At 35.4% G+C, this 17,818-nt stretch overlaps 2 protein-coding genes across 5 annotated transcripts; both read left to right on the top strand.

Moving 5' to 3' along the window:
* On the top strand, positions 853-9,511 carry LOC105175583 (phosphoinositide phosphatase SAC1). 4 transcript variants are annotated; one of them, XM_011098069.2, is made up of 17 exons: positions 853-1,228; positions 1,680-1,884; positions 2,015-2,180; positions 2,977-3,199; positions 3,605-3,681; positions 4,085-4,272; positions 4,361-4,458; positions 4,625-4,758; positions 4,832-4,966; positions 5,557-5,932; positions 6,034-6,155; positions 6,354-6,461; positions 7,008-7,076; positions 7,146-7,343; positions 7,921-8,112; positions 8,537-8,648; positions 8,879-9,511. In XM_011098069.2, exons 1-17 carry the CDS (start codon positions 1,073-1,075, stop codon positions 9,149-9,151), a joined length of 2,832 nt encoding a protein of 943 aa, XP_011096371.1. In that variant the 5' UTR covers positions 853-1,072; the 3' UTR covers positions 9,152-9,511. The 4 variants fall into 4 exon arrangements, with proteins under 4 accessions (XP_011096371.1, XP_011096380.1, XP_011096386.1 ...); XM_011098078.2 differs by having other exon boundaries at positions 855-1,228; positions 8,903-9,511; XM_011098084.2 differs by lacking the exon at positions 7,008-7,076 and having other exon boundaries at positions 856-1,228.
* On the top strand, positions 12,091-17,653 carry LOC105177522 (threonylcarbamoyladenosine tRNA methylthiotransferase). Its single transcript, XM_011100707.2, has 11 exons — positions 12,091-12,276; positions 12,403-12,441; positions 12,857-12,948; positions 13,675-13,924; positions 14,093-14,212; positions 14,302-14,377; positions 14,755-14,963; positions 15,143-15,251; positions 15,691-15,783; positions 16,614-16,774; positions 16,955-17,653. The coding sequence occupies exons 1-11, from the start codon at positions 12,130-12,132 to the stop codon at positions 17,465-17,467; spliced, it is 1,809 nt and encodes a 602-aa protein (XP_011099009.1). The 5' UTR covers positions 12,091-12,129; the 3' UTR covers positions 17,468-17,653.

The following is a 17,818-nucleotide window of genomic DNA, read 5'->3' as shown; positions in this document are numbered from 1 at the left end:
AAAAAAGGGGGGGGGGGGGGTTGTTGTGTATGGATCTATGGATTTGGAGTTAAGATTTCTCAAATATAATGAATTTAGGTTAATTGTTTTAAATATACGAAATTACATTTTACACGTACAACTCCTCCAAAAGTTTATACAATAAAAAATTTCATTAGGATTTTGATGAAAATTTTGACTTCATAAAAAAATATATATATATTATAACTCTACTTATAAGTATAAGAATATATATACGAATGTTAAATGAGTAATAGCATTAAAAATTTATATAGTTTCTTTTACTAAAGTCAGTATTTTTCGTCCAAACTCTAATAAAATGCAATTAGGTGTAAATGTTGGATTGGCCTGATCGATTGACCCATACATTCGGAATACCAACCATTGATGTTTTCATCATCCAATGATTCTTGAAATTATATGTGGCTCGTTAGTACAATTGTCATTCTATAAATAATTGTTGATTCATTTCGCAAGTACGTATAAGTTCCTCTAAAATCTAGCATTGTAATCGCGTAAGCAAATTTACCGATTTGTATTGCGAGTCAACACATCATCTAACTCGAAAATTTAAAGTAGACCTCATTTGACAAGTCATCAAGTTATCACTAATCTCGACTCGAATCAATATTTATAAAGAAAGATCATTGAATATGTATGTCATAGTTGAATAAAAATAAAAACAAAATAACAACATAATTTAGAAAAGAATATACATTTTTAAAAATATAACAAACCAAATCCGAGAAAAAAAATGAGGTAAAAGGGAAAATCAAGAAGAGCATTATTTTCTAAGTGATGTATATGATAGAACAATCTCAACAGAAGAACTCGTGTTTCACTGGACCTTTGAAGGCAAAGTAGCTATAAGGGAAAAGCGATTTAGATTTACTGCCGCCTCGGAGAATACGATTCAGTTGACAGTTTTGGGAGGTACAAGGAAAAAGGGGAAAATGGCGGAAAGAGAGGAAACTGTAAAAGCAAAAGATTTGTCATCAGCCTAGAAGAAATGTGATGATAATCCAGACAAATTGAATCCAATTTCAGTTCAGTTCAAACACCCAGTTGCAAGATGGCGAAATCAGAGAACCCAAAATCCAATTCAGTGAATCATCCGCCAGCATTCGGGTCTAATTCTTCCAAAATTCACCCGACAACCGACCCGGAAAGCCCACCCGACCCGAGTTCATACTCCTTGGAGAAATATCGCCTCTATGAAACCCGTGCGGTGAGTTTGATTGATAGTTGTTTAATGTTTAAGCAGGTTAATTTGCAATTTGTTTTCTTCTTTAAAATAGGATGTGCTTAACTGATTCTTTATCAAGTTTTAACCTTTATCGGATTATCAGTTACTTCACACTTTAGTGGATATATACTAAATTTTCAGCATATGCAAATGAAGTGTTTCTGTTTGATTTTGGAGTTAACCTCAGTTTATGAAAGTCTTTGTGCCGCAGACTTTGTTTATTTTATCCAGATTAATTAGAAAACCTGGAGTTTAGCTATGTAATGGATTATATTATAGATAAAGCTTTATTTCACTGTGCCAAATTGTTTCTTTTATTGAATTTTAGATTCTTTTTCGTTATTGAAGGTCATGATATAGAAGAGCTAAAGGCAACCTTTTCATTGATATTTTTAATACGGACCTCACTGTTCCTTAATTTCTCGTTGCCCAGAGGTTTTATTTGATCGGAAGTGATAGGAACAAGAAGTTCTTCCGTGTGTTAAAGATTGATAGAATGGAGCCTTCGGATTTGAATATCAGTGAAGATCCTGTTGTTTATCCACCACAAGAAGTCAAGAGCTTGCTCCAGCGGATTGCTGAGGGCAATCGTGCTACTGGAGGGTTAAATTTTGTTGCCAAGGTGTATGGCATTGTTGGTAAGTCTAGAAAATGAAGAACGAGAATGAGTTCAAACATTATTAGATGTGCAAGTTTTATGCTAAAATGATTGCTCTCAGTCCTCGTGTATTCTTATACTTTTCTTGTTCTCTTTTTGTTGCTTTATAGGCTGCATCAGATTCTTGGAGTCATACTATCTGATACTGGTGACAAAGCGGAGGCAAATTGGATGCATATGTGGTCATGCAATATATAGTATTGATGAGAGCCAAATAATTACCATTCCACATGTTTCAGTTCAAACTGACGTTGCTCATTCTAAAACGGAGCTTCGGTAACTTCTTTGTTTTGCTTGTTTAGAGTTTCATGAGTTTTCCTCCCTACCTGTGGCACAATACTGAACGTATATGAGGCAGTAATGCCTTCTGATATAGAGCTGAACATGACCCCAATGAGTGGCTTTTCTCTGGTGATGAGAGTCCCTGACATACATGCTGTTTAATTCGGTTTATGGGAGCCAAGTATCCATTCTGTTGCATGGACACAGATTTAAGCTATGTGGCTGAGGCCTTTAGACTCAGTTTTATTGTAGAGCTTTTGAGATCATTTAAACTGTGATCATGATCATGTTTTTTTTTTTTGGTTGGAACCAAATAAAAAATTTAGTAAGGGTGCACCTTTCAGGTGCAGCATCTTGTTTGTGCTTGTTTTGCAGAATTGAATGGATAGGGTGGTGAGGGGGTAAGGCGCTTAAATCTCTCTGTCTTTTGGTTGCTTACTGATTTGGGTGAAAAGATATGAGATGTCCTTTTATCGTATAAGACTAAGCAATAGCTAAATTCTTTTGAGGCTCTTTCTCGATCTTTTTCAGATTTAGATTTCTATTGAAGAGTTTAAAGAGGTTGTTTTGTTTTCTTGGTTTGTGACTCTGTGGTCTTACAATGGTCTAGCAACCTGAAATGAGTTAGATTAGTTACCTATGGATAACTGTGTACTGTCCTAGATTTAGGTGGATGGTTTTATTAGTAGTTGATATAAAATTAACAGTTTACGTCATGAGAATGAAAGTTGTTTGGTAAAATGATAATTTAGTCATGTTCTCATAATTGATGAATTTGCTTCATTTGCAGGTACAAGAAGCTTTTATCCAGTGTTGATTTGACAAAAGATTTTTTCTATAGCTATACATATTCTATAATGCAAAGTTTACAGAAAAATGTGTTATCAGCAGGAGAAGAAGGGATGCCATATGATAACATGTTTGTTTGGAATGCTTTTCTAACTCAACCTATTCGATCAAGATGCAAGAATACCATTTGGACAATAGCTCTAGTTCATGGGAATTTTAAACAGGTTGGTTATTAAGGTTTAAGTTCTAAACTTTGAACCCTCGTCTCTTTTTTTGCTTTCACCTTGAACTTGTTGCTGGCCTCGTTCCATGAGTTGTCAAAATATGTATGTTCAAATTATGTATTCGATCCATATATCCCCCACATGTTTCTTGCTATTTTACTTTGTTTTTATTACAGCTGGTATCTTGAGTGATCCTTTTTAGCTCTATCCCTGCATTTTGATATTGACTGAGTGCATATTCATCTATTAAGGTTATTGAATTCCTTTGTTATGATCTTTTATGGTATTAGATTTGTTACTTGTAGACTTCTAATCTGAAGTATTTTTATGATGGTGAGATGGAACAACTGCAATCATTTGCTCGAGATAACTATCTACCTTAAATTTTCTATATCTAATTGACAGGTTAGACTATCAATCTTTGGAAGAGATTTTAGTGTCTCTCTGGTTTCTAGACGCTCTCGTCATTTTGCAGGGACACGGTAAAGCTTATTTCAAGCTTCTAACTTTTCTATCATTCATCTCAAGATGCATGTATCCTGTGTTTCTCTAAAATGTGGATCTTGTTCTAAACAGATGAAATGACAAGAGTATTTATATTTGCATTGTAGCCCTTGGTCTTTGTACTGTTTATTCTTCCTTGCTGCGAACTTTATTCCTCATACCGTAGACTTAGGTGGCAGTTGTGTATATATACCACACACCTGTGGTTCCAACTAGTGGAACTATTAGTAGACTGTGGATTTATTGGGTCATGCTTTTTTGAGTCAAACATACAATAAATTTTAAGGCTAGATTCACAGAAAATGACTAGAAGTTTCATTTTTGCTTTGTTTCTTATATTACAAGACTTCCAAGGTAATATCTAGTTTGTTTCTCCCGCAGTTATCTAAAACGTGGAGTTAATGATCATGGAAGGGTAGCCAATGATGTTGAAACAGAGCAAATTGTTCTTGACGAAGAAGCTGGATCATGCAAAGGAAAAATGAGTTCGGTTGTACAAATGAGGGGTTCTATTCCTCTTTTCTGGTCACAAGAAGCTTCAAGATTCAGTCCTAAACCTGATATTATATGTAAGGGAAACAAATTTTCCTGTTCTCATGTTCTTATTTATGTGTCTTGATTTTAATTTCTAGATAATCTTTCATGTCTGACTTGAAGTGCAAAGATATGATCCTACATACGAGGCAACCAAACTGCATTTTGAAGACCTGGCAAGAAGATATGGCAATCCAATCATTGTTCTTAATCTGATTAAGGTTGCACTATTCTTAAACGGCTTGACTGAACTCAAGCACCTGATGGCTATTGGCTTTCATAATTTGCTTTAAATAGTTTGTTGAAGTCTGAAATTAAGTTCTGTTGGACTTTTGGTGTAAATTTTGACTTGCTTCTTTTTCTCCCTGCATACTGATCTAATTTCAGACAGTTGAAAAAAGACCAAGAGAAATGATGCTAAGGCGTGAGTTTGCTAATGCAGTCGGGTACTTAAATCAGATTCTTCCAGAAGAAAATCATCTCAAATTTATCCATTGGGACTTTCACAAGTTTGCAAAGAGGTATCTACGTACCTTTAACAGTGGATTGCCTTTCCTTTCTGGTCTCTACTAACTTTTTTCTATGTTTATTCAGCAAGTCGGCCAATGTCTTGGCAGTTTTGGGTGGAGTTGCAAGTCAAGCACTTGATTTAACTGGATTTTATTACAGTGGAAAACCTTCAGTTGTGAAAAGAAAGGCTGTCCAACTTGCTCGAACTAGCACTGGAAGGTTTTAGTTTATTCTCTTTGCTTAATTTACTTGTACTTTTTCACTTGTAATGACATCTCTGCTAGGCTTTCTAAACAAACAGGGATTCTCTCTACTATGCTTGTTCTTTTTTCTCTTATTTTCTTCTTCTTCCTTTTTTTTTTTTATGTGTTGCTCTGTCGCACGGTTTCTGTGGGCATGTCTTTGTGTGTCTATGCATGTGTGTGTGATTAGTTTTTTGAAGTTTATTGCTTTAGTAGTTTCTTTTTTTCTTTAGTTGTTCCATTTTGGAATAAATCTTACAAGTTTTTATTTCACATTTTGTTTCTTTTTAATCCACGGATTGAGATTTAATCACGCACATCATCTGTAACAGTAGATGACATTTATTTGAACATGAGAGTAAACTTGCATTATTAACTCTCTCTCTTGTGATGAAATCCATTTGTTAGCATATGAAGATGCTGAACTGTTTCTGGTTTTAATAGTTTTTCTGTTTCTTTATTTCTCATATTAGTATCTTTTCTTCCCCCCAACTCCACCTGGAGGGGAGTACATCTACCCTTCGGGAATGCTGCGGATTTTGAATTTACAAAGACTGCATTCTGCAGGGACTCTGCTCTTAGAGATTTAAGAGCTAATTCTGCAGAGCTTTCAAGGGCTAGTGGTGGTGCTGATATCTTGATCAAGCAAGAGAAGGAGTCTGAAATTAGTCAGCAGAGTAAGAAAGACATGAATGATAATTCAGCACCAAGATTTCAGAGTGGAGTTCTGCGTACAAACTGCATCGATTGCTTGGACCGCACAAATGTTGCTCAATATGCTTATGGCTTAGCGGCTCTTGGTCGCCAACTTCATGCATTAGGTTTGACAGACAATCCAAAAGTGGATGCTGATAGCAGCATAGCTGCTGCTCTCATGGATATGTATCAGAGCATGGGTGACGCCTTGGCGCAGCAATATGGTGGCTCTGCAGCACATAATACTGTATACCTTTCTTCTGGAAGCCAAACTATGTGATCAGTAATATTTGCTGTCTCTGCTTTTTGTAGTGGTTAAGTAAGTGCTCTTTTTGTCACAACACATAGGTGTTTCCAGAGAGGCAGGGAAAATGGAAAGCTACAACACAGTCTAGGGAATTTCTGAAGTCTATAAAGCGATATTACAGCAATGCTTACACTGACGGTGAAAAGCAGGATGCAATAAATTTGTGAGTTTATGATTTTTCTATCCTCAAGCTGTCTGTAGAAACAGTTTTATTTAGCATTGCAGATTCAATTACAGAACTCTTGAGACTCTACTTTTTGAACCTTTCTAGTTCTTTTGTTTTCCTTGCAGAAGGTTTTTAGTGCATTATATGGTTTCATTTTGTGATGTTTCTAAGCCTGTCTACTGATGATCTGCACAGATTTTTGGGTTACTTTCAACCGCAAGAAGGGAAACCCGCATTGTGGGAGTTGGATTCTGATTATTATCTTCATGTATCTGGCATTGGAGATGATATTATGCCTGATAGGTAATTATAGAAGCACCATGTCTAGTACTCAGGCTAACTACTGAACCTGGATGCAAGTATACCTCATCTAGATTTTCATATAATATTTTTGCTTGCATTGGTTAGTTTGAATCAAGCCCTATGATTTTGTCTTGGTCATAAGTTACGGTATCTTGTGCTGTTGTTTAACTCTCTTGTATATATTATTTATGAAAGAGTGGAGACAGAATAATCAAAGTTGAGCAGTTTCCTACTTTTCGATTTGCTAAAATTTAATGCGTGTATACTTTCTGATGGTCTAGCCTTCTCCATTCAGGGTTGCAGGCACTTATACTTTTTCTAATATCAAAATAATGTACTTTATATTAATTATGCATTGTCTTTTTCCAATTCTTGTAATATACGAGCCATTCACAGATTGTCAGCTGGAGAAAGTTTCATAGATACCATGTACTGCTAATTGCTATGCTGATTCAAATGAGTCTTCAGTCAAATGGATGTTTTCTCTAAGCTATTTGTGCCTTATTAACTTGAGATATCCTAAATCAGCATTATTCCATGTGACAGACACCCATTGTTCGAGACTTGTGCACTTATTCAACTACAAATGGATAAAGCATCATTAGGATTTTCAGTGTAGGTCAATATTTTGCTTTGCTTATTGATCTATGCAATGATAATATTTCTATTTATGTTGAATGACAGTCCTTTAGATGATGCTAAGCCTTCAGCACCAGCACCTCCGTTGGCCCCGATTCCTGCTTGTCGAGAGGACTACTTGCGCATGAAGTTGACATCATTTGATAAATTAATAGAAAGGACATGTAGTTCAATAAAAAATGTACGACTTTGCAGTGAGCTAGATCATAAATCAGGAAACTTTGGCGTGGCACCTGATGCAGCGTAAGTGGATTCTTAACTAAGAAAATTGTGTTTATGATTCAGCATGGAGCAGTTATCAGGAAATTTGTGTATCATTTTATAATCAATTTCTGCACCATTGACGCGAATTTGATGCTTAGTATCTTAGGGTGATTTCTTATTTTTCTTTAGCAAACAAGCCAAAACTTTGAATTGGTTAGCTGTGAGCTAAAAACACATGCATTTCCCTTTTGTATGGTGAGAATTTAGTCTTGTCGGGGCTCAGATAACAACTAACTTTTGGGAGAAGACAGAACCCAGGACTTCAATTGGTGTGAGCATCCTTTTTAGTGGAATTCTTTGATAAGTAGTGGTCTAGGATGTTAGATGGGGATCTTCAAAATGATTGGTTCTGAACAGAATCGTATTAGTATATTAGAAGCAGCAGTTTGTAGAACCTTCCATTTGCACGACAACTTTGGAGGAGAGTGGATTTGTTTTTGTGTCATTTGAAGTTTTGTACTTCTGAAACCTCTCTCCATTACAGCATTGTGGGAGTAATGCAGTTAATTTAATATATGGTAACAAATGACTCATTTTTTAGACTTATCTGTTGCAGCGAAATACAGCTCAAGAGTCCGAATTGGCTTTTTGGCCAGACGAAATACGAGGATAGTAGTTCTGCACCAAAGTTGACTTCCAATGAAGTTGCAAGTGGAGGAGCTCATGATGAAAAGAAAATTGATGGCCTATACGATCTTAATTTGTTTTCTCCGATCATTGAGAGCAATGAAGAAGATGTCTTCCAACAGTAATTTCCTGGCCCTTTACACAAATTTTGTTGATTTTGTGTGTTTCTGTAATCCTGGATCACGTCTATGATGAGCAAAATATACATTAAATGTGACTATGATTTAGTTCCCCTCACCTCAACTATTCTTTATTCAAACTCATTGTACATTAGAGTATATACATGCATATGTGGATTGATAGTTTTTGGCTATCTTACAAGTCGCTCATGTAATAATCATGGAAATTTTCTCTCTTTTCCACTAGTTCAGTTAAGGATAGTTTTTTAAACAGGTTTGTTCTACTTTTCTTCTCCATCTGACCATGTTAGACACGTGAGAGAGCAGGCAGAGAAAATTGTTTGTTATTTTGTGCTCAAAAGCATTTCTCTATATAGCGTACACATATGGCCGCTTTCTTGTTTATAAGTTCTTTTCTTCTTTTAGATACCTAGCAATGACAACAGTCGATGAGGCTAATGGTTGGTACGGCGGCACATTGCTGGGTGATCAAGATGAGAACAGTGATATTTATCAGCATTATGCTGAACTCATCCAGGTATAGAAGATCCTATCCTCTATCTGAAACATCTTCATAGTTGTAGATTAATATTCTGGACCGTATATTGTTATATACTGGTTTAACAGGTAATTTAGATGGTGTGCATTTAACTCTGTGTATGAACATAAACGCAATTGCTGCTTTAGGTGAAACAATGTGTCATTATACATTGTTCATTGTGTTTTGCCTTATGCATCATATTTGACGATATTGCTGTGCTTCTTTAGTGTCTGAGTTGCTGGGACTTGCAGGGCCCTGCAATGGAACCCTTTCAAAATGATCTCGAGAAAGAAAAATATTACGCTGATCTTCTCCGCGTGAACATGGTCGACTGCATGGATGATACTGCCATCGAGGCAGAGATGGAAGCCGCTCTCAAGGAGCATGACCGAGTCGGTGCTGATCTCGGGATTTTCCCCAAGTCGTGTAGCGCTCTAGTTATGGATCCAAGCCAGTTAACAAGATGGATCCTCGGAGAAGATCGACTTCACAAGCTTTAAAACACAAAACTGCATGTCATAATTGCAGTTCCTGAAGCGTTTCGTCCTGCCTGCTTTTTTTTAAAGGCCCTTACATATAAATGAATCATGTAAACAGCTTATTCACCACAAAGATATCAAACTTCAATGAGGAGAATCACATATTTGTTTCTCCCCCCTCAAAATCCTGCAACTGCTTGTATGTATGAGCTTTCTCAAGGCAACGATGGTCGGTCGTGTAATTGTAATTGTAACTATTTCGTCTTTCCATCGCATATGTTACTTTCTTTTACCTTTTCTTGTCAAGATTGATGAGAAGATGCCTCCTTCCGGAACTGAATCTTGTTTCGAAAATCTGTCCGATCAAAGTGGATTCTATTACATTCTTGTGCACCAGCTCTCATCTGTCCTACTTTCTAGAGTTGATACAAAATTGTCAACGAAAATCCACATAATATAGGCACATTGATCTATCTCCGTATATGCCAATGTGAAACAAGCAAACATGGGTTAACTAGAGATTTGATTATTCAATTTTATATTCCCAATCTAGTACGGAAAGTTTCAATTAATGCAGTTTTTCTCTTTCAATATAACTACACCATGGATCTTAATTATGAATAATCAGTATAAGCCAATGGTAAATACCAAATATGTATAAATAATCAATACCTACTATTAAAACCGACTAACAACTACTATTAAAGTAGAAATTAACATTTAATTCAGAGATACCAACAATCTAATGTGAAGAATTTCAATAAATGCATCCTTCTGTACTACGTATTTTCTGGAGACAAGTTTAATGCTCCTCGAGACTAAATAAATTCCAACTACTATTTAAGTTGGGAGATGTCCAATAGTTGGCAAATAAAAAATTATTACAAGCTTTCCGGAAAATGTCGAATGAGAAGAGTTTGGTTCCGGTTCCACATATACCTGCGAACTCTGGTTTTTGCGAACCAAGTTTCTATAAGATTGTGTTGCCCAATACAAACATCGATGGTGTCGTAAGTTTCAAAACTGTAACTTTTTCCTTGTGATTTTCTCTCTTTTTGCTCCAACTTCGTTTCTGAATGTTGTAGAGAATCCCTCCGGAATTTCTGAAGCATATGGAGGAAGAAGAACCGTCGGGAGTTGCAACTCTGACAGTCTCTTCTGGTCGGAAATGGCATGTCAAAGTGTCCAAGGAAGACAATGGCATCGTTTTCAAACATGGTTGGAAGAGGTTCTGTAGAGAGAATTCCGTCAGAATCACTGATTTTTTGCAATTTACGTATCATGGTAACTTGCACTTCAGTGTAGATATATTTGATAAGACTGGACTTAGGACCAATTAGACAAAATTTTAACAATTTAGTCGAATTTGAATTAATTATACATTTAGTGTAATAAATCTAGTTTTGATACGAATCTTCTGCCAATTAGTTGACTGCGAAAATGTATTAATTACCCTTTTAATAATGAAAATCTGAGAATGATAGAGTTAGATGATTTGTACAGAACTACAGATTTCTTATAAGTCATAAAATCTAGACGACATTAGTATGATTTGAAAATTGTAATATCGGACAAGTGTTGTAAGATTATTCAAGTTTTATTCATCTTTCTTTTCCTTTGTCTTGATGATAAATTATTTTAACACATTTTAGTCTATCATCAATTTGTATAATTATAATATTAAAATTATTACACTTAAATCTCCTCTAAAAATATAAAATTATACTTAAATTATTTTTTAGATTTTTTCATTTATAATTGTACCACTTTTTTGAAGATTTGACAGAAGATACTTACATAATTTGTAATATATACTTAAGGAGATAGATGTAATAGATATAAAATTAAAAGGTGCAATTTTAATAAAATATTATTTTTGAAGTGTAGCCATTAGATAAAAAAGAATCGTTGAAGAATGAAAAATTAGTCAACTTTATATATATATATATAGAGAGAGAGAGAGAAAAATCCAAAGACCCCCCATGTAATAATAGGAATGTTAAAAAAACTCTTATGAAAATTAAAGTATCAAATACTCCCCCTATGATATAAAATAAAGTTCAAAAAACCCCATCCGTACAAAAATTGGGCCACACGCGCTTTGACTGCGATTTTCCTATAAAAGTACCTTTTTTTTTGACATTTTTCTCATTCTCTCACATTTAATATATAATATTATATATATGTATTTACTAATTAATTTTTTTGTATAATAATTATTTAATTAAAATATTATATATTTCTATTAATAATAAAATGTTTTTTATATAATAATTACTTAACTATTTATATAACAAAACACTATTTTAATTAAATTAAAATTAATTTTATATATAATTAAAAAAAAAAACAGCAGTGGCGTCATCGGTCGACGCCCTCCTCACTCTGGGCGAGGGAAGGAAGAGGGAAGGGGAGGTGTGCTGGGAGGAAAGGGAAGTGGTGGGGGAGGGGGGAAGAAGATGGGGTGGGGGTTGGGATATAATTATTATTTTTGATTTTTTTTATAAATTATAATTACATGTATTATAAATATATATTAATAATTATAAATTATATGGTGTGATTATTTATTGATAAAATTAGGATGATTTTTTATATTAAAAATTTCATAAGAGAATTTTTTATATTTTGTTATATCACAGGGGGTCAAAATGGATTTAACCCTATATATATATATATATTTACTTGCTATATGTAATGTCAAAGTTATTGCAATCGACATAAGGGCCAGATGGTTTGAAGCACTCTGATATTTGTTGAGTTGAGCCCTTTTCACCACACGTTCCAGGCCAGTTCATTTTCATATGGCCCAAATACAGCCCAGCTTTATGCAATTAGCCAATCCACTTTATGCTTCTCTTCTGATTCATTTAAATTGAACCCATTTTTGTAGACCGGTGCGCGGCCCAATTAGCGATCACCCAGTTAAATGCTGCAATATATTCTACGCTCTCTCTCTCTCTCACTCTCTCCTCCACCCTCTCTCAACGAATCAGCAAATGGAAGACATAGAGGATTTATTGGTGGGTGGTGGCGGCGGAGGGCCGCCGGGGGTTCGGCTGGTTCAGCCAAAGCATAAAAAGAAGAACAACAATATCCAAGATTCTCTCAAGAGCTACACTGCTGCCAAAATCCCTGGCACTCAGGTTTCTCTCTTCATATGTAGTTATGCATCAACCTAAGGTTATATAATTGTAAATTCAGTTTTTTTTAAGCTTGATTTTTACGGTATTTCAGTTGTATTTATGTTTATTGTTTTATATGATGTGCAGACGATCTACATGAGGACTTTCGGGTGTTCGCATAATCAGGTGAAAATCTTCATTCAACGCTTTTTTTTCTCCAATTACATGTGTTAATGTGAAATATTTTTATTTTTAACTTTTTTTTAACCAAGTGATTGCTCCTCCTCAATTTAATAAGATGTGCAGATGCTGGATAGAAAATATTAAGACTATTAGTTGGTTGAAACAGATAGAAGAAATGGAAAATGAAAGTTGGCATCTTTTTCTTTTTTTTTTTTTTCTTTTTGCGCAACAGTAATAGTCAATGTTGGGAAAATGCTTAGTATTGCAGCATTGTTGTCTGTGCAAGTAATGTATATAGCAGGTGAACCTTGCTTACTCGAGTAGATATAGAAAGACTGAATGGGTCACAAGTGACTGTCTCTGGAAAAGACAAAAAAAGGAAGTTCTCTGTACTGATATCTGGTTATCAATCTTTCAGAGTGATAGTGAATATATGGCTGGCCAGCTTTCTGCATTTGGATACAATTTGACAGAAAGTCAGGATGAAGCAGACCTGTGGCTTATAAACACGTGAGAACCCTTCTTCGTGATCTTTGCATTTGTCTTTTGTTCTTTTTTTTTTTTAAATTAAACAAGATATTCTCAAAGTTTGTCTTGAAATGCTTGCATACTGGAAACAGAAATGACTCTCTGTGTGTATGTGTGTGTGTGTCTGTGCCGATGGTGTGCAAGAACCCTTATGAATAACAATTTCATATATTCTCAATCTCTGATTTCTGCATGAATGGGTGGTTGTGCTGTCTATCAGCTGATGATAAAGTTTTGATTTGGAATTGTTGACTGATTTGTTTATCTACGCTCCATAACTTTATGGCAACCAATCTGCATCCATTTTTGTTCTCTGTTTTGGCTTTATGCAATCGAAATAGTTTCATATCTTATGGGTGAAAGGAAGCCTTGTAGAAGTTTCCTTTCTGAATTTTAGTAAAGTAATTAGAGCTGCTGCAGCTTGTTAAATTGTTTTGTTCGGATGTAGTTATTATGACCTTTGCTTATTTGAATTGAGTTTCCAGTATTCCTTGTTAAGTAGCCTAGTCAATCTGCCATGAGTTTATCTGAATAATACAATGTGTTTAATGTGTTGATCATGTCCTGTCTGGTCGATGATAATTGCCTTAAGTTTGACTATGTGGTTCCACATGTCGGAACTTTCTTGTATTTAAACTTGATTTTCAGTTACTTCTCTAGCATGCTTGTGCTTGCAGCTACAATCAAATCTATGCTTCTATTGTGCAGCTGTACAGTTAAGTCCCCTAGTCAATCTGCCATGGATACACTTATATCTAAATGTAGAAGCGCGAAGAAGCCTTTAGTAGTTGCCGGATGTGTTCCTCAAGGAAGTCGTGACCTGAAAGAGCTCGAAGGAGTTAGCATAGTTGGAGTCCAGCAAATTGATCGAGTGGTAGAAGTTGTTGAAGAGACCCTGAAAGGTCATGAGGTGCGGCTTCTAACCCGTAAGACATTACCGGCACTCGACCTTCCAAAGGTGAGAGAGTTGGATTTTTATGATTTTTGTCTATTGGCACAGTTTCTTTTTGATTCAATATATCATGCATTTTTTTTACTGTTGGTTTTCCTAGTTTAACGAGAAACCACTTGTAAACGCAAGTACTCATTTGTAATTAAGTCTGTAAACTCATTTCTGATTCATCAGGTGAGAAGAAACAAGTTTGTTGAGATCCTTCCAATTAATGTTGGTTGTTTAGGTGCTTGCACTTATTGCAAGACAAAGCATGCTCGTGGTCATCTAGGAAGCTACGCAGTTGATAGCCTTGTAAGTCTAATTGATAGAGAATCAGGCGGAATGATTTGTACTGTCAACTGTTTGTAGTAGTTTAACTCTACCAATTTTAAATATTGTAGGTTGGTCGTGTAAGAACTGTCATAGCTGATGGAGTCAAGGAGATCTGGTTAAGTAGTGAAGACACTGGAGCATATGGTATGTAGGGCTATCTTTCTTGCTCAGAACTTACTTTAACCTAGGGGTTAAGTAGTGAATGAATGAATACTGGGAGAAGTTGCTGGCACTTCAACTATGTGAGAACGCTTTGGTTCTCAACCAAGCATTCCCTAGTAGCAAGGAGTTGTGACAGGAAAGTAATTGTTGCTATTCATAGAAGTTTTAATACCAACATTATTACGACTTTATGCCCATGTACCAAACGTTGTGTTGTTCATATGGTGATATCTTTCTGTGTTGAAACAGAAAAAAATTATGAAAAGATAAACTAAGAGAATTTGTAATTGCTTTCTGATACATAATGGAAAAAAATGATTCTTTCAAACTGCTTACGGTTGTTGACTTTTGGTTTGCAGGTCGTGACATTGGAGTTAATCTTCCAATTTTGTTGAATTCTTTAGTAGCAGAGCTTCCATCTGATGGAAGTACAATGCTGCGAATCGGAATGACTAATCCTCCTTATATTCTAGAGCACTTGAAAGAGATAGCTGAGGTTTTGCGTCACCCTTCTGTGTATTCTTTCCTTCATGTACCAGTTCAGTCAGGAAGTGACACCATCTTGACTGTAAGTATTAAACCATGTTTTCACATAACACGGACTTGTCTGTCCAATGGCATTTATACTGTAAAACTTACTTTCTTTTCCAAACTGCATGATTTTTCATATTTTTAAGCTTTGAATGGAAGTTAGTGCACCTTAATGTCATGGTGTGGTAATATCTTATCTCTAATGTTCATGTTCAGGCAATGAACCGCGAATATACTGTAGGCGAGTTTAGGACAGTCGTTGACACATTGATTGAACTGGTTCCCGGAATGCAAATAGCTACTGATATTATATGTGGATTTCCTGGTATTTTCAATTTACCTTCCTTTGATGTGTCCTTTAATGTTTTGATATTTGTGTTTCACATTCATGCATCAAATGGGGAAAGTGTAATATGTTAAATTATATTTCATGTGATTGCTCGAAGATAATGCTCTCCACTTTGTAAATGCATTAAGTTCTATGTTAAACCAATTTTTGGTATTATAGCAATTTCTTTCTGTAAATTGAAAACGATTGGATTAGTTGTGAGGTACTACAGTGATTGGAAAAATGTCAAATCTTTCTTGAAGAATATCTAATATGTAATTCAGTTACTTTAGAGAGAACTTTTTAGGTGCTCATTATTTTGGGGAATACTGAACATACCATCCACCCCCCAAAGAGATTGGTTTCATCATTTATGGTCCCAAACTAAACAACCATATTTGTGTGTGATCCTTGTAAATTCTACTTTGCTTCTCAGGGGAAACTGATGAAGATTTTGAACAGACAGTCAACCTCATCAAAGAGTACCAGTTCCCTCAAGTTCACATATCACAATTCTACCCTCGGCCTGGTTAGTAGTGCCTTGTTGATTGCTGGAAAATATATTTTTGCTTCTTACTATTGAGTTTTAAAGGGCTTGACTATCCTTTTGACAAATTTATTATCTTTTATTTCTTCTTTATTTTATGGAAGGTAAAATTGAAGAAAACATCACTCATTTGCTTAGTTACATCCTCTTTTAAGTATGATGACAAATCGATAGTAATTGGTGGCATGAATATAAATCTATATTGACCTTGTACGAAGAGAAAATGTAAAAAAGTCAGATGGAGGATTTATTCTTCACAAGAAGTGTTTGGACTTTTGGAAAATTCTCATCATAAACTAGGATGTAGCTCAACAATTCTTCAACCTAGTTACTCATTCCATAAAAATAATGGAGAAATTAAACCAGTTATTATTTTATTTACCAGCATATACTATGTATTTGAGAAATGCGACCCTCCTACATGAGAAACTCATTTCTTTCTTGCTAGAAAATTAAATGTAGCTTCTTAGATTCTTATGAAATTCTGGAGTATGCAGTTGGTCCTCCTGCCTTGCATAACTGTGATATGAACTTTCTAAATTTTGAGAGGTGGGAATATGTTTGAGAGTGCAACATTGTGGAGCCTTCCCCCCCACATGAATCTCTTTAACTTATGATTTATGAATAAATGTATACATATATGTGTGCATACATCTCTGAAATTAAGGCTACCTTTGTGGTGGAATAGTAGGTTCTTTATTTGGCTTTGAAAGTTCAACAATGCTTTCTGGTGCTTAGCTTGGGGTTCCATTAAAATTATTTAGTCAAACAGAGTTCTCTGACTCTTGATTCTGATCTTCTATCTCAATCAGGAACACCTGCTGCAAGGATGAAAAAGGTTCCCAGTAATGTAGTGAAGAAACGCAGTCGTGAGTTGACTACAGTATTCGAGTCATTTAACCCGTATGTTGGAATGGAGGGCAAAATAGAGAGGATATGGATTACTGACATTGCCACAGATGGAAACCACTTGGTAAGATCATCTTAGGTTGGGTCCTAAGTCAAGAAATTAGCAAATATCGGACTCAGTCCATAAGGGCATTTGGATTTTCTTGACTCATTTCAGCAACTTTTATCTAATTTACAGATCATTTCTTCAAGTTCACCCTCCTCAATAAATGCAATTTCTCTACTTAATTTTCCAATGCGCTAGGTGGGTCACACAAAGGGATACATTCAGGTGCTGGTGGTGGGTCCAGAAACCATGCTGGGGATTTCAGCTATGGTGAAGATAACATCAGTTGGAAGATGGTCAGTTTTTGGTGAGGTGATTGAGATCCTTACTGAAAATGTTATTTCCCACGAGAATTGTGTCGACAAAATCTCATGTTCCAACTTGAATGAGACCTGTTGTTCAAAAGACTCAGAAACCTGTGCTTGTGGACTAACAAGTGGCTGTGAACAAACTGAGAAGAATAACTTCTCAGTTTCAAAGGATGATCGGAAGCCAGTCGACTATAGAAGCCAAAACCTAATAGGATGGTTACTTCGGAAGCGGAAGGATAATTCCCATAGAAAGGTAGAGAATGAGATGGTGTCGGAAATGGAGGAAAAGCAAAGAACCTCTGCTAAGTTGCATGAGTGGGCTCTTGTTGATAAAGCTCTGCTTGTTGGAATATTCATGAGCTTGTTGACGATAATTGCTGTTTTCTTTATCTGGAACTAGAGATTTTCTCTTCTGGGATAGTATAGTGTATGATTAATTGGACAAGCTGTTGCAGGCCACTGGGGTTGAATTTTTTACATTACTTCTACTTTTTTGAGATCTTATCTCTGATGGAAATTGATATTGTAAGCTGTATTGTTTTTATTATAGCCGAATTAGAAAAATTGTTGAGAGCATTTTGGAGAAGCGAGCATTTTGGAGAAGCAATGAAACCAATTTCTATAAACTTGGACATGGGATCCTTATTACACTCGGATACATATGCTATAGTTATACTTAATTTCTCCCATCTTATTATTCAATAAGATGCCGAATACTATCAAAATCAATGAACACAAGACAGCGAAAATT

This window comes from Sesamum indicum, linkage group LG2, assembly GCF_000512975.1.
Source record: "Sesamum indicum cultivar Zhongzhi No. 13 linkage group LG2, S_indicum_v1.0, whole genome shotgun sequence".
In the NCBI taxonomy this organism is placed as follows: Eukaryota; Viridiplantae; Streptophyta; class Magnoliopsida; order Lamiales; family Pedaliaceae; genus Sesamum; species Sesamum indicum.
The sequence above is the reverse complement of the archived record's forward strand: the minus strand, read 5'-3'. Positions and strand labels throughout refer to the sequence as shown.

Bases quoted from the DNA above. Each gene is read 5' to 3' on its own strand.
- LOC105175583 (XM_011098069.2), top strand. From the start codon at position 1,073: ATGGCGAAATCAGAGAACCCAAAATCCAATTCAGTGAATCATCCGCCA. The intron at 2,181-2,976 runs GTAACTTCTTTG...CTTCATTTGCAG, and splicing joins CATTCTAAAACGGAGCTTCG to GTACAAGAAGCTTTTATCCA. The intron at 4,459-4,624 runs GTTGCACTATTC...ATCTAATTTCAG, and splicing joins TTGTTCTTAATCTGATTAAG to ACAGTTGAAAAAAGACCAAG.
- LOC105177522 (XM_011100707.2), top strand. From the start codon at position 12,130: ATGGAAGACATAGAGGATTTATTGGTGGGTGGTGGCGGCGGAGGGCCG. The intron at 12,277-12,402 runs GTTTCTCTCTTC...TATGATGTGCAG, and splicing joins CCAAAATCCCTGGCACTCAG to ACGATCTACATGAGGACTTT. The intron at 12,442-12,856 runs GTGAAAATCTTC...TCAATCTTTCAG, and splicing joins TCGGGTGTTCGCATAATCAG to AGTGATAGTGAATATATGGC.